This window comes from Lepus europaeus, chromosome 13 (genome assembly GCF_033115175.1).
Source record: "Lepus europaeus isolate LE1 chromosome 13, mLepTim1.pri, whole genome shotgun sequence".
Lineage (NCBI taxonomy): Eukaryota > Metazoa > Chordata > Mammalia > Lagomorpha > Leporidae > Lepus > Lepus europaeus.
In genome coordinates this window covers 57,090,908-57,103,851 of record NC_084839.1, presented here as the reverse complement: position 1 = coordinate 57,103,851, position 12,944 = coordinate 57,090,908, and the positions used below count along the sequence as shown (strand labels likewise).

Genomic DNA, 12,944 nt, shown 5'->3' with positions numbered 1-12,944 from the left:
GAGTGGGAACAACCGAAGTATTTATAATGAGAGGAAACTGTAAGCTACAGCATATGAATACAACAGAATATACACCAATCAGCCCATTAAGGGGTCTTCAAAAAGTTCATGGTAAACACATAGTACAAAAAAGTATGCCTGGATTTCAATTTCTTCTTCACCGAAATAAACATAATTTTAATTCCACTTTTTCCACAAGATTTTTAGAAGTACCTTAGTATAAGTAACATGGGTAGGTATTAAACACCTAATAGTTTAGGAAACAGAATGAAATCCATTCCCACAGTATCACTTATATAACATTTTAAAACTTATAGAAAATAAATATCACTACAAAGTTTTCAAGAAAATATAGAAGATGGAGAACAAACATTAAATACAGTAAGGGAATGAGGAGCACTGGAAATATAGGCATGGATGAATAAAAGCTTTAAGGTAAAATAAAACAAGTGTGCCCTTTCTGTATCAATGATATTGATGTCTTTAATGAAGAGTATGGTTAATGACTGATTCAATTCTGAGCACTTGAGGTCCTTAAAAAACAAAACACTTATTTTACATGAACAGAAACACTTCAAAGACTTAAGTCAGATTAATTCAACATTAACTTTTGAAATGTGAAAAACTATACATGGGGCATAATATAGTAAAGTGACACATGTATTCATGACTAGTTAACCTTAAAAGAAACAATTCTGTCTCCCAAATAAAGGTAAATAGAAAACTATAGAGTATGAAAGGGCATTTCAAGGCAATAATGAGAAAACGAAATTTGTTGTGTTGAACAGTCCTCTGTGTTTTCCTAAGTTAGACTCTCCTATATTCACCAGATAATTTTCCTTATTTATCAATTTATTTGAGAGGCAGAGGTATCTGCAGAGAGTGAGAGCGAAAGCATGCCAGGAACTCAGTCCAACTCCTGAGTAGGTGGCATGGACACAATTATTTGAGTGGTCACTTGCTGCCTCCCAGGGTCTGCTTTGGCAGGGAGCTGGGACTGGGAGCCAGGCATCCTGAAATGGGGTGTGGGTATCTTAACTGCTAGGCCAAATGTTCACCCCTGTAAAATAATTTTATATTATAAACTGGGCAGAGTTAAAGTATGAAGAGGTAATTTTAACTTTTAGTTAAGTATCTGTGAATCTGAAATTCTAGACGGACAGAAATACTGACAATTTTACAGGATTTAAGAAGGTTAAGTAAACATGGAAAAACTTATAAAACATGTAATTACTGTAAAATTATACTTTTGATTGTGCTTTTTTCAAAATTTTTATTTATTTATTTATTTTTTTGACAGGCAGAGTGGACAGTAGAGGGAGACAGAGAGAAAGGTCTTCCTTTTTGCCGTTGGTTTACCCTCCAATGGCCGCTGCGGTAGGCGCGCTACGGCCGGCGCAATGTGCTGATCCGATGGCAGGAGCCAGGTGCTTCTCCTGGTCTCTCATGGGGTGCAGGGCCCAAGAACTTGGGCCATCCTCCACTGCACTCCCTGGCCACAGCAGAGAGCTGGCCTGGAAGAGAGGCAACTGGGACAGATGCCCCGACTGGGACTAGAACCCGGTGTGCCGGCGCCGCAAGGCGGAGGATTAGCCTGTTAAGCCACGGCACCGGCCTATTGTGCTTTTTTTTAAAGTGCTCTCATGTTGGCAGATGTAGTAGCCATCAACAATATTATCAAAGAGGAAACTGAAAAACAATGGAATTTAAATGTTAAAGAAGGCGGTTTCCAGACTATAGGTCTCTCAAATTCCAGCTCTGAGGTCTTAGTTTTGTTTAACTCACCTGCAATTTTTATGTAAATGTAAATCTAATATTTTTCTTCAAATCACAAAGAAATAGAACAGACATATTGGTTTATAGTAGGTATATATACAGTGGCATGAAGAAAAATAGAAGCTCTTATATAATTCCAATCTTGCAGAAAGAACTAAGTTGTTCTTTAAAAATGTACATCAAGTTTAACATATTTTTATTTCTTTAGTAAAAGGAACTTAATCTATTACAAATATTTAACTGCATTAAATTTTCCATAGAAAGCATAAAATGAAGGATAGCTAAATTCAGGTAAATGAATAATTAGGACATACTGACAAAGTCAGTATCTAAAAAGTGTTAGAATATGGAAATTTGTAGTCCTCTTACCTTTTCCTTTCTGAGCTGATAAAAATGAAAAGAAATCTATTACCTTACTATAACTTAGTATTGTTATTTAAATGAAATGTTTTGGTTTCCATTAGTAATTCCTATAAAGTAGCACTTCTTAGATAAGTTCCTAAAAATGAAAATATTGGAGCCTTCACCATTACATTTAATGTCATCTAGGAATTATAATAAAACTATCATGATAAAAAAAGGTTACAAAATTTCTCTGCTTATTCTAGCCTTAAATTATTTTTGTAGAATTTTAACAGAAAGGGAATTTCCAGACCCAAATGGTAGAAAGTGTATACTAATTTAGCATACTTAACCAAACAATAAACACCTTAAGAAAAGTGAAATTGGTTTGTCATTCAGTTACTCTTCTTCCTGCACATTTTAAGTAGCAGACATAAATTCTATGCTAATAATTCATCTTTCCTAATATAAGTAGCACTGACTCCACATTTCACTTCCACTTTCCTTTTAACATTCAATTTAGATGTCCAAACACCAGTTTATCAAAAACTTGTTTAAAAAACAGAATTTCCATAAATTATTCTCTATTAAAAAAAAGCAGAACTTTTAATTATAGAACTCAAATGGAAAATACAAGAAACTATCTCTTCAACTTGTGGATTAGACCTGAGAAAATAGGCCTAAGATAACTGTTATGAAAATAGGCCCAAGATAACTGTTTCTGCACAAATATTGCTATTTTAAATGCTACATTACTTACTACATTGTCATTTCAAAAAAGGGCTTCCCAAAAGCTTTTAGTAAAATTCCTCAATGCTGAGTATATTTTATGGCTCCTGTATGTTTTAGTCTGAACTGTTCTAGAATTATTTGGTAAATATAGTCTATAAGAATAAAGATAAAAATACTAAATCGTAATCTCTGTCAAATAATTCTAAGTTTTCAACAAAACCTGTAAGCATATTTTTACACACCTGTATTCCTGATAGTATTAATCTGTAGAAATTACAGCAAGTGTACAAAGTTTCCAATTTTGTGGGGAAATAGTGTACTGAAAGTTAACCATATTTATGATCATTAATAAACAAGTCAAATAGCATTATCACATTCTAAATGCCAACTGAGTATTTTGTTTATAGTCTCAGTAGTAAAAACTAAACCTGAAACAAATGTATACGCAAAGTGACACATTTTCAATGTTTAAAGAACACATGAATATGGAATTTTAAAAAGTAGAAGCAGAGAATCTATGAAAAGATTAAAAAAGCATTACTGGTAGATCTGGTTATATCACTAAATGCAAACTGTAAAGCAATACTGTAAAAGCTATATTCTGTCATTCTAGAACAATCTCTATAATGCTTCTAGTGACCTTTTCAAGATACATTAAAAAAATACAAAGATCATAGTATTGATTATTTGTGGGCAAAAACATATTACTACTGACTAAAGCAAACTCAACACTGGATAGAATATGAGTCAGAACATTTTTATTATTCAGTTTACTTAAGGATCTAAAAAAAAAAGGTCTCCTTTTTGCCTGCTCTCATATTTATGTTATCAATTTCTGAGGATTACAAGCCAATTAAATGAATTTTAATAAGCATTAATGATCCCTACTGCAGCAACCATATATCCTATGGTTCACCAGTCTTACTCCTCCAATAAACCTAGGGATTTAAAAGATGAAAATGATAGCAGTCTTCATAATCTTAAAATCTAGGTGAAACAAATGTCCTCGTGGTCCAATAACTTGTAACACATAACCAGGTCACTAGACCAACATACTTGCATATAACTTTAATAATTTCTAGCAGCAAAATACCTGGAATAGCCAATAACATGTTTTCACTGGATTGTAGATTTATCAGAAATAATTTTAAAAAGTACTCTATTGTTCAACTGCACACGATCATGAAAGAGATCAAAGATCTTGTTTATCTCCACTTTTCCCTGTGGAATCTGGTGCAACTGGAGCCTTATTTGTTTCAACAAAAACAGATTCAAAGGCAGCTTCCTGTTCATCCAAAGAATCATTGGCTGTGGCTCCTTTAATTAGTGTGGGGTTGGTAAAAGATTGTTGCTGCTTGGAAATTTTACTCGATTCCACCGTTTTTCTACCTCTCCTTTTGCCAAGAATTTTGACATAATTTGCAGGTATAAGTCCTGTTGTTTGACCATCAAGACTAGCCAGAAGCCAACCACGTATTCTGGGCTGTTGTTCTGTTGGAGAAAAAAAAAAAGCTTGGTAATTATAACATACTTGGGTGATTTAATAATTATTGATGGTAAAATATTATATTTAAGTAAAATGTTACATTTACCTAACAAAATATATAAATAAATAGTACATGCACATATATATTAAAAATCAAATGCTGAATAGGCCTACCAGTTCTAAGGTCCATAATTATAATTTACATTTAAAATTTTTTACTTACTAAATTTTCTTTCTATCTTGAAGAACATAAAGTTTTTGTCAGTTGGCCCACTCATAAGGTAAGGAGATTCATCCTCTTTAAAACTAAAAATTAGGGGCTGGAGCTATGACATAGTAGGTAGGCTAAGCCTCTGCCTGTAGCACCAGCATCCCATATGGATGCCGGTTCATGTCCCAGCTGCTCCTCTTTAGATCCAGCTCTCTGCTTATGGCCTGGGAAAGCAGTAGAAGATGGCCAAGTTCTTGGGGCCCTGCACCCATGTGAAGACCTGGAGGAAATTCCTGGCTCCTGGTTTCAGACTGGCCCAGCTCTGGACATTGTGGCCATCTAGGGAATGAACCAGTAGATGGAAGACCTTTCTCTCTGTCTCTCCCTCTCAAATATATAAATAAAAATCTTTAAAACTAAAAATAGCAATGCCTTTAATTAACAAAAATTTAAATTAATGTCTTTAATATTTTAAATTGGAATCTCAGGAAAGAATATCTCACTGCTTCTCAACAGGGTAAGTGAGGATAAGTACAGAAAATAAATATGAACGTATTTTATAAAGTTCATAGCAAATGCAATGAAAAGATGTTTATTTTAGTGCAAAGACTTTTGAAATCCATACATATGAAGGGTCTTCAAAAATTCATGAAAAATGTGTGGTATGAAAAAACTATGTATAGATTTTAAAAATATTTTCCACCAAAATAAACCTTAAATTCTATTTTTTAAAAACTTAAAAAACATATTTATGTGTGGGGAGAAGACAGACACACACACACATTCACAGAGTGAGCTTCTATCTACTGCCTCACGCTTCAAATGCAACAGCCAGTGCTGAGCTGCAGCCAGAGCCAGGTCTCTCACAAGGGTGGCAAGGGTGGCAAGGGTGACATGAAGCCAATTACTTGGGCAATCCCCTGCTGCCTTCCTTAGCAGGAAGCTGGAATACCGAATTGGAATAGGGAATTGAATCCAGATCTCCGATATGGGACACGAGTATCTTAACTGCTATGTTAAATGTCTACCTTCTCTACAAACTATACCTTTATGTATCAGCTTTCTTTACATGTTTTTTGCCAAAATATAAAATCCATTCTATCCCATTGTGATAAACAATTCTGAAGATAGTGAATGTGTATTTTAATCCAAGATGGACAAAAAATTGAAGACCTCAGTTATCTTTAGAGACAGGATAAGAAGTGAAAGGTGATATTCTAAGCTTAAGGTAAGAAAGATTAAGTAATGTATTCAATTCTGTATATTTTACCATCTATTGTATCCATGTCTTCAAAAATCTGTTTAACTGCTACAAATTTAGTTCAACATTTTAAGTATGGCACAATATGCGACTTTTATGTTTAATAGTCTATTATTAAAGGAAATAAATGAAATATATAATTAAGCATGTCTGTGACTGATTTTGTTCTAAATGTTCAAACATACATTTCTTGAACAATGGAGAAAAGCAAAGGCAATATTAAAAGGCACGACTAGTTGAAGAACTAGATATAAATTGTTCTGAAATACTATGATGTAATTCAAAGAAATCACACCAGGCCTTCTTCATTCTTTATTTAGATAAATTAAAACTCATTATCTAGTTGTTCATGTCTTTAACTATAAATTAAAAAAAATTTTTGAAATCTGAAATAAATTTCTATTTTCACCAGAAGAATATGAATACAATATCTACATGCTTAAGATTTATGAAGGAATGAGGCAGAGGTTCAGTAATTTGATCTAAATTTTTCAGTTATATACACATTAATGATTTGAACACCTAAGGTAAGTATATTTTCCTTATTTTAAAGGTGCCTAAGACCAAGAAGAGGCTCTAGCATCTATTAATGGATCCTCCCACAGAAAAGCCATCCAGAGTGGTTAAAAGCACAGGCTCCAAAGTCAGACAAACCTAGATTCATAGTTCAGCTTCATCACATCTTGGCTTTGTGATACTGGACCATTTGCTCATTTTGAGTCTCAGTTTCCACATGTGCAAAACAGGATAATAATTATACCCACTTTACAGCATTAATCTAAGGGTTCAGGGGAAGGAAATATCCAGTCTGCAGACTGCATAAGACCAAACGAAATCATCTGGTCTGGTCCTGCTAAAGCAACCGCAGGTAGGACTCAAAATTTAATATATCTATAGCAGGCTAATTTCTAAGTTGATAATTTTGTATGGTCTGCAAATGATGTTATAAATATCCAAATGGCCCTTAGTAGAAAAAGGCTCCCACCCCTGGTAACTGAAGCAGTAAAATACAGTGCTATGTACATAGTAAATACTCTATAATTATACCTGTTACTGTTACTAGTACCTTTATCAACAAAATATGACTTTTGACAATAAAATGGAAGTCCCACAAACACATAACACACTTAAAAAAATACACAAAATTCCTGGTTACCTTACTGGGGAAAGGTGAAGGAAAAGTCATTAAAATCTATTAGTGACCTGGTCCACAAATTAACCTAAGATAAGTATAAATTTCTTGTTGAGGTTCTCAAACACATTCATGACACTAATTTTTAGAACACTCATGATAAAGTTTCTGAAGTAAAAATTATTCAAATAATAAAGAAGGCAACGCCAGTCCAGTACTCAAGGACAAAAAGAGATGTTTAAATAACAATATAGAATTCTTCTGGGGATTAGTGTCTGGAATTCAAGTGCTTTGAAAAGACTATATAAGTGAAATCTTTATCACATGAAAATATTATTGGGACAACTCTGTTGGTGAACTTTTCCGTGTCTCCTCCAGATTTGGAAGGTCTAAACTGATACCAAAGAAAAATTCTAGTAATTACCTCAAAGTCAGCTAACAATAAACAAGATCTTTTGTTGCAGTCTTTAATACTACATTTATAAATATTAAGAATTCAGAGATAATTCCAACCTGTTCATGCTTTGTTACCTTTAAGAGCTAAGTTTAGCATATCACCAGCACGGAAAGAAATTTCTTCTTCAGATACAGCAGCAAAATCATATTCTGCTCTTGCAACTACATGGTCATCCTCACCACTTGCCCAGTTGTGGTTGTCTATAAAACAAAATTAAGATACAGTTAGTAAAGCTTACAAAAGGAAAATGCAGATATTTCACTGAGTCTGCTTGCAAGCTGCATACATTTACTTGTCAAGAGAAAAGTTCTGGGCACAGTTATGTGGTACAAAGAGTTAAGCTAGGCCGGCGCAGCGGCTCAATAGGCTAATCCTCTGCCTTGCAGCACAGCCACACTGGGTTCTAGTCCCAGTCGGGGCACTGGATTCTGTCCTGGTTGCCCCTCTTCCTGTCCAGCTCTCTGCTGTGGCCCGGGAAGGCAGTGGAGGATGGCCCAAGTGCTTGGGCCCTGCACCCCATGGGAGACCAGGAGAAGCACCTGGCTCCTGCCTTTGAATCAGTGTGGTGCGCCGGCTGCAGTGCGCCGGCCATGGTGGCCATTGGAGGGTGAACCAACGGAAAAGGAAGACCTTTCTCTCTCTCTCTCACTGTCCACTCTGTCTGTCAAAAACAATAAAATAAAATAAAAAATAAAAAGAGTTAAGCTGTCACCTGTGATGGCAGCATCCCATATAAATGCCAGTTTGGAGTCCTGGTGGCTCCATTTCTGATCCAGGCTTCTGCTAATGCTCCTGGGTAAGAAGCAGACAATGGTCCAAGTGCTTGGGCCTCTGCCACCTATGTGGGAGATCTGGATGGAGTTCCAGGTTCCTGACTTCTGTCTAACCCAGCCCTGGCTGTTGTGGCCATTTGGGGAGTGAACCAGCAGATGGAGATCTCTGTCTCTCCCCCTCTCTGTAAATCTATCTTTCAAATAAACAAATGTTTAAAGAAAAGTTTTCCCATCTCAAGTAAATTCAATAAGGAATACTAATGTTAAATCAACAATATGTTCAGTAGGATGTCTATTATGAACTTTTCCCTTTTTTTAAGTTCCAAAATTCAGCTTCCTTACATTAAGCCAGGGGTTGGCAAATTTTTTAATTTTTTATTTATTTATTTATTTTGGTAAAGAGTCAGCTAGTAAAAAGAGGCAAAAAAATGAGTATTGTGTAGTTATAAGGAAAAATTTTTTTCCACATATTTTTTTAAACAAAATTCAAAATGTAATACTTTCTACTAGAAGAACAGAATATTTGAAGGGGGAGGATAATGTTTCACTTAACTGGGGTTCAACTGCAAATATTCATTTGTTAAGGCTATTTTATAGTAAGATTTGAGGTATTTCATCTTTGAAAATGTTTTTCACGCAGATAGAGACTGTGACATCCTGTTAATTTGCTCCAGCTACTCTGCCTCCTTGCTGTTCACATGGCAGGTAAGGCACAGTGCTACTTAAATAACTTTGCACTGCTATTCCCTATGCCTTAAACACTCTTCTTCCTTTCTTTTCTTTCTTTTTTTTTTTTTATTTGACAGGTTGAGTTATAGACAGTGAGAGAGAGACAGAGAGAAAGGTTTTCCTTCCGTTGCTTCACCCCTGCAAATGGCCGCTACGGCCAGCGCGCTGAGCCGATCTGAAGCCAGGAGCCAGGTGCTTCCTCCTGGTCTCCCATGCCGGTACAGGGCCCAAGCACTTGGGCCATCCTCCACTGCCTTCCCGGGCCACAGCAGAGGGCTGGACTGGAAGAGGAGCAACTGGGACCAGAACCCGGCGCCCATATGGGATGCCGGTGCCGCAGGCGGAGGATTAACCCAGAGAGCCATGGTGCTGGCACTAAACACTCTTCTTTCAATAGCTGAGGTCTGCTTCATGCATATCCCTTCAGGGAAGACTTACCTGACAATGTGTAGCATTGGAACTCTTCTTCGTACTCCTAGAATTTCCCAACATTTGTCTCTGCCCTCCCCAACCCATGGCACTTACTACCTTCCAACTTACTATAAATGTTATTTATAAGATTACTGTCTCCCTTTACTAGACTGCCACAAGGATCAGGTTTTAAAAAATTGTGTTATTCAATTCTCTATCTCTGATTCACTGAACTGTGCCTTTCATATAGTAGGTACTCAACAAATATGGAATTAATGAATAAAATATTATCCAGTAACCCAAATTTAAAGGTATAGAGCATTTTGATTCCTCCTTTCCCTTTGCATAGCACATCTAGTCAGTGACTAAATTCACTTAGTCTACTCTGTCAATCCTGCTTCTCACACAGCTTACTTCAGGCCTTCATTCTCTCATGTAGTCTAATACAAAAGCAATATAACTGATGCCACTAATTAATATATTAAGCACCTTCTGTGTGCCAAGCAGGTTGTTAGATATTCAGAATACAAAGGTAAATGTAACTCAAATCCTTTATGAATCTTACTAATTTCAACCTGCTTTTTTTCCCCAAAGATTTATCTATTTGAAAGTTGGAGTTACAGAGAGAGAGAGAGAGCAAGTAAGCGAGCCAGAGAGTGAGCTACCTTCCACCGTTGGTTACTCTCCAGATGGCTGCAATAGTCAGGGCTGGGCCAGACTGAAGCCAGGAGCCAAGAGCTTCCAGGTCTCCCACATAGGTGGCAGGGCCCCAAATACTTGGGCCATCTTCAGCTACTTTCCCCAGGCCATCAGCAGGGAGCTGGATCACGTTGCAGGTGGCGGCTGTATCCACTAGACCACAACACCGGCCACTCAATCTGTCTTAACCTCTACTGATTCACCTTCTACTGTTTATAGATAGACTGACCTCTTGGGAGCACTATTTAGATGTATATCACAGCCTGCTTGAAAAAAAAGCAAAAACTGTGGTGGATATTTGCCCCAAAAGTTATGATGCCTGCATTATATATTGGAGTGCTAGATTCGATGCTTGCCTCTTACTCCTGACTTCAGTTTCCTGCTAAAGCAGACCCTAAGAGGCAGTGCTGACAACTCAAGTAATTGGGTTCCTGCCACCAACATGAGAGAACTGGACTACGTTCTTGGCTCTTGGCTTTGGCCTGGCCCAAGTCTGTTCACTGTGGGCATTTGGGGAATGAACCACTGGATGAGAGAGCTCTCTCTCTCTCTGTCTTTTAAATAAAAACAAAACAAAACAAAACAAAAAGCAAAACCTAAAAATTACTGAACAAAAGCTACCAAGGGGCTGGTGCTGTGGCGTAGGGGGCTAAGCCACTGCCTGCAGTGCCAGCATCCCACATGGGTACCATTTTGAGTCCTGGCTGCTCCACTTCTGATCCAGCTCTCTGCTATGGCCTGGGAAAGCAATAGAAGATGGCCCAAATCCTTGGGCCCCTGCACCTGCATGAGGGACCCTGAGAAAGCTCCTGGCTCCTGGCTTCAGATTGGCTCAGCTCAGATGTGGCCATCTGGGGAGTGAACCAGTGGATGGAAGATTTCTCTCTGCCTCTCTGTAAATCTGCCTTTCAAATAAATAAATAAATAAATAAATAAACCTTAAGAAAAATGCTACCAAAAAAATCATTCCTTACTAAGTAAAGATTAACTCTTATAATGAAATTACAATCTTCTACTATTAAACCTTTACCCTGCCTTATCAGTCTTATTTCTTTTTTTTTTAAAAGAAACTTTTGTATAAGATTGATTTATTTATTTGCAAGTCAGAGTTACACAGAGAAGAGAGACAGAGAAAGAGAGGTCTTCCATCTACTGGTTCACTCCCAATTGGCACAACAGCCAGAGCTGCACTGATCCGAAGCCAGGAGCCTGGAGCCTCCTCCAGGTCTCCCATATGGGTGCGGGGGCCCAAGGACTTGGACCATCTTCTACTGCTTTCCCAGGCCACAGCAGAGAGCTAGATCGGAAGTAGAGCAGCCGGATCTCGAACTGGCGCCCATATGGGATGCAGCACTGCAGGCAGAGGCTTTACCTGCTATGCCACAGCGCCGGCCCCCTCAGTCTTATTTCTTACCATCCTTCTATTCAATGCTATATGGTAACTATTCAGCAAATCTTACATTTCTCTTTTTCTAAAGATTTATTTATTTGAAACACAGAGTCTCTCTCTCTCTCTCTCTCTCTCTCTCTCTGTCACACACACACACAGAATCTTCCACCAGAGAGAGAGAGAGAGAGGGGAGAGAGGGGAGAGAGGGGAGAGAGAGGAGAGAGGGAAAGAGGGGTGGGAGGGAGGGAGAGAGAGAGAGAGATAGAGAGAATCTTCCACCCACTAGTTCACTCCCTAAATGGCTGAAGCCAGGAATTACATCCTGGTCTCCCACATAGGGTGTAGGGTCTGAAGTACTTAAACCATCTTCTGCTGCCTTCCCAGGCATAACAGTATGAAGCTGGATGGGAAGCAGAGTAGATGGAACTCAAACTGGCACTCTGAAATGGAGATGCTGGTGTGGCAAGCAGCAGCTTAGCCTGCTGAGCCCCAAGGCCAGTCTGATTTTCTGCTTATGTATGTTTTTTGTTTTTTTAAGACTTATTTATTTATTTGAAAGGCAGAGTTACAGAGAGACAGACACAGAGAGAGAGAGAGAGAGAGAGAGAGAGAGAGAAAGGTCTTCCATTGGCTGGTTTACTCCCCAACTGGCTGCAACAGCTGAGCTGCGCCAATCCAAAGTCAAGAGCCAGGAGCTTTGTCTAGGTATCCCACATGGGTGCAGGGGCCCAAGGACTTGGGCCATCTTCCACTGCTTCCCCAGGCCATAGCAGAGAGCTGGATCAGAAGTGGAGCAGCCGGGACTCAAACTGGCACCCATATGGGATGTAGGCACGGCAGGCGGCTGCTTTACCTGCTAGACCACAGTGCCAAGCCCCTACCTACATACTTTTGTTCAAGCTGTTTCATCCGCTTGACAGTTTTTTTCCTCCCTCTATTTAACCAATGAAGTATTACCCATATTTCAAAGTGTAACTCAGATGTTATTTCTTCCTGTACCATAACAAGAAATGTTTGCTTCAATTTTCTAAAGTAAGACAGCATTCTGTACCAGTTGAGAGAGTATGGGCTTAATGGTCTAGCAAGCCAGGATTTGTTACTGTTTCTGCCTTACTAAAGACATGACCTCAGGAAAGTGATTTATTTCAATCTAAGTTTTGTCACTCTTAAAGTGTGCAGAATTCCTCTCTTGGTTGTTTAAACAGTGAAGTGAGATATAAATACCTAGCTACCACAGTGCCTGCATACAAAAAGGCCCAGGAAATCATAGGTCTCACTACTCACTATCACATTTCTTACCATACTCTTTCTGGCTCTACAGTTACCTATATTTATGTCTTAACCACCTTCCAATCAAGAAGTTTCAGAAAGATAGAGATTATGCCCTATGTATCTTTGTATCCTCTATAGCACCAAGTTCTGTACCTTATACATAGTAGTTAGGCAAAAGGTATTGTTAAGCTAATTGAACAATAAATACTTTAACAAGCCTATTTTTGCTACATATTCTTTTTCTACTTTGAAAGTTCTTAACTGAAAATGTAA

General features: G+C 37.9%; 1 protein-coding gene across 1 annotated transcript in view; it reads right to left on the bottom strand.

The window, feature by feature from the left end:
* Nucleotides 1–457: 457 nt before the first annotated feature.
* The window catches only part of PEX13 (peroxisomal biogenesis factor 13), a 32,412-nt gene continuing 19,925 nt past the window's right edge, over nt 458–12,944 (bottom strand). The window contains exons 3-4 of the mRNA XM_062209497.1: nt 7,472–7,597; nt 458–4,341 (exon numbers count right to left, since the gene is read on the bottom strand). Of these exons, the coding sequence (XP_062065481.1) occupies nt 4,043–4,341; nt 7,472–7,597 (425 nt within the window). The 3' untranslated portion in view covers nt 458–4,042. The remainder of the gene's footprint in view (nt 4,342–7,471; nt 7,598–12,944) is intronic.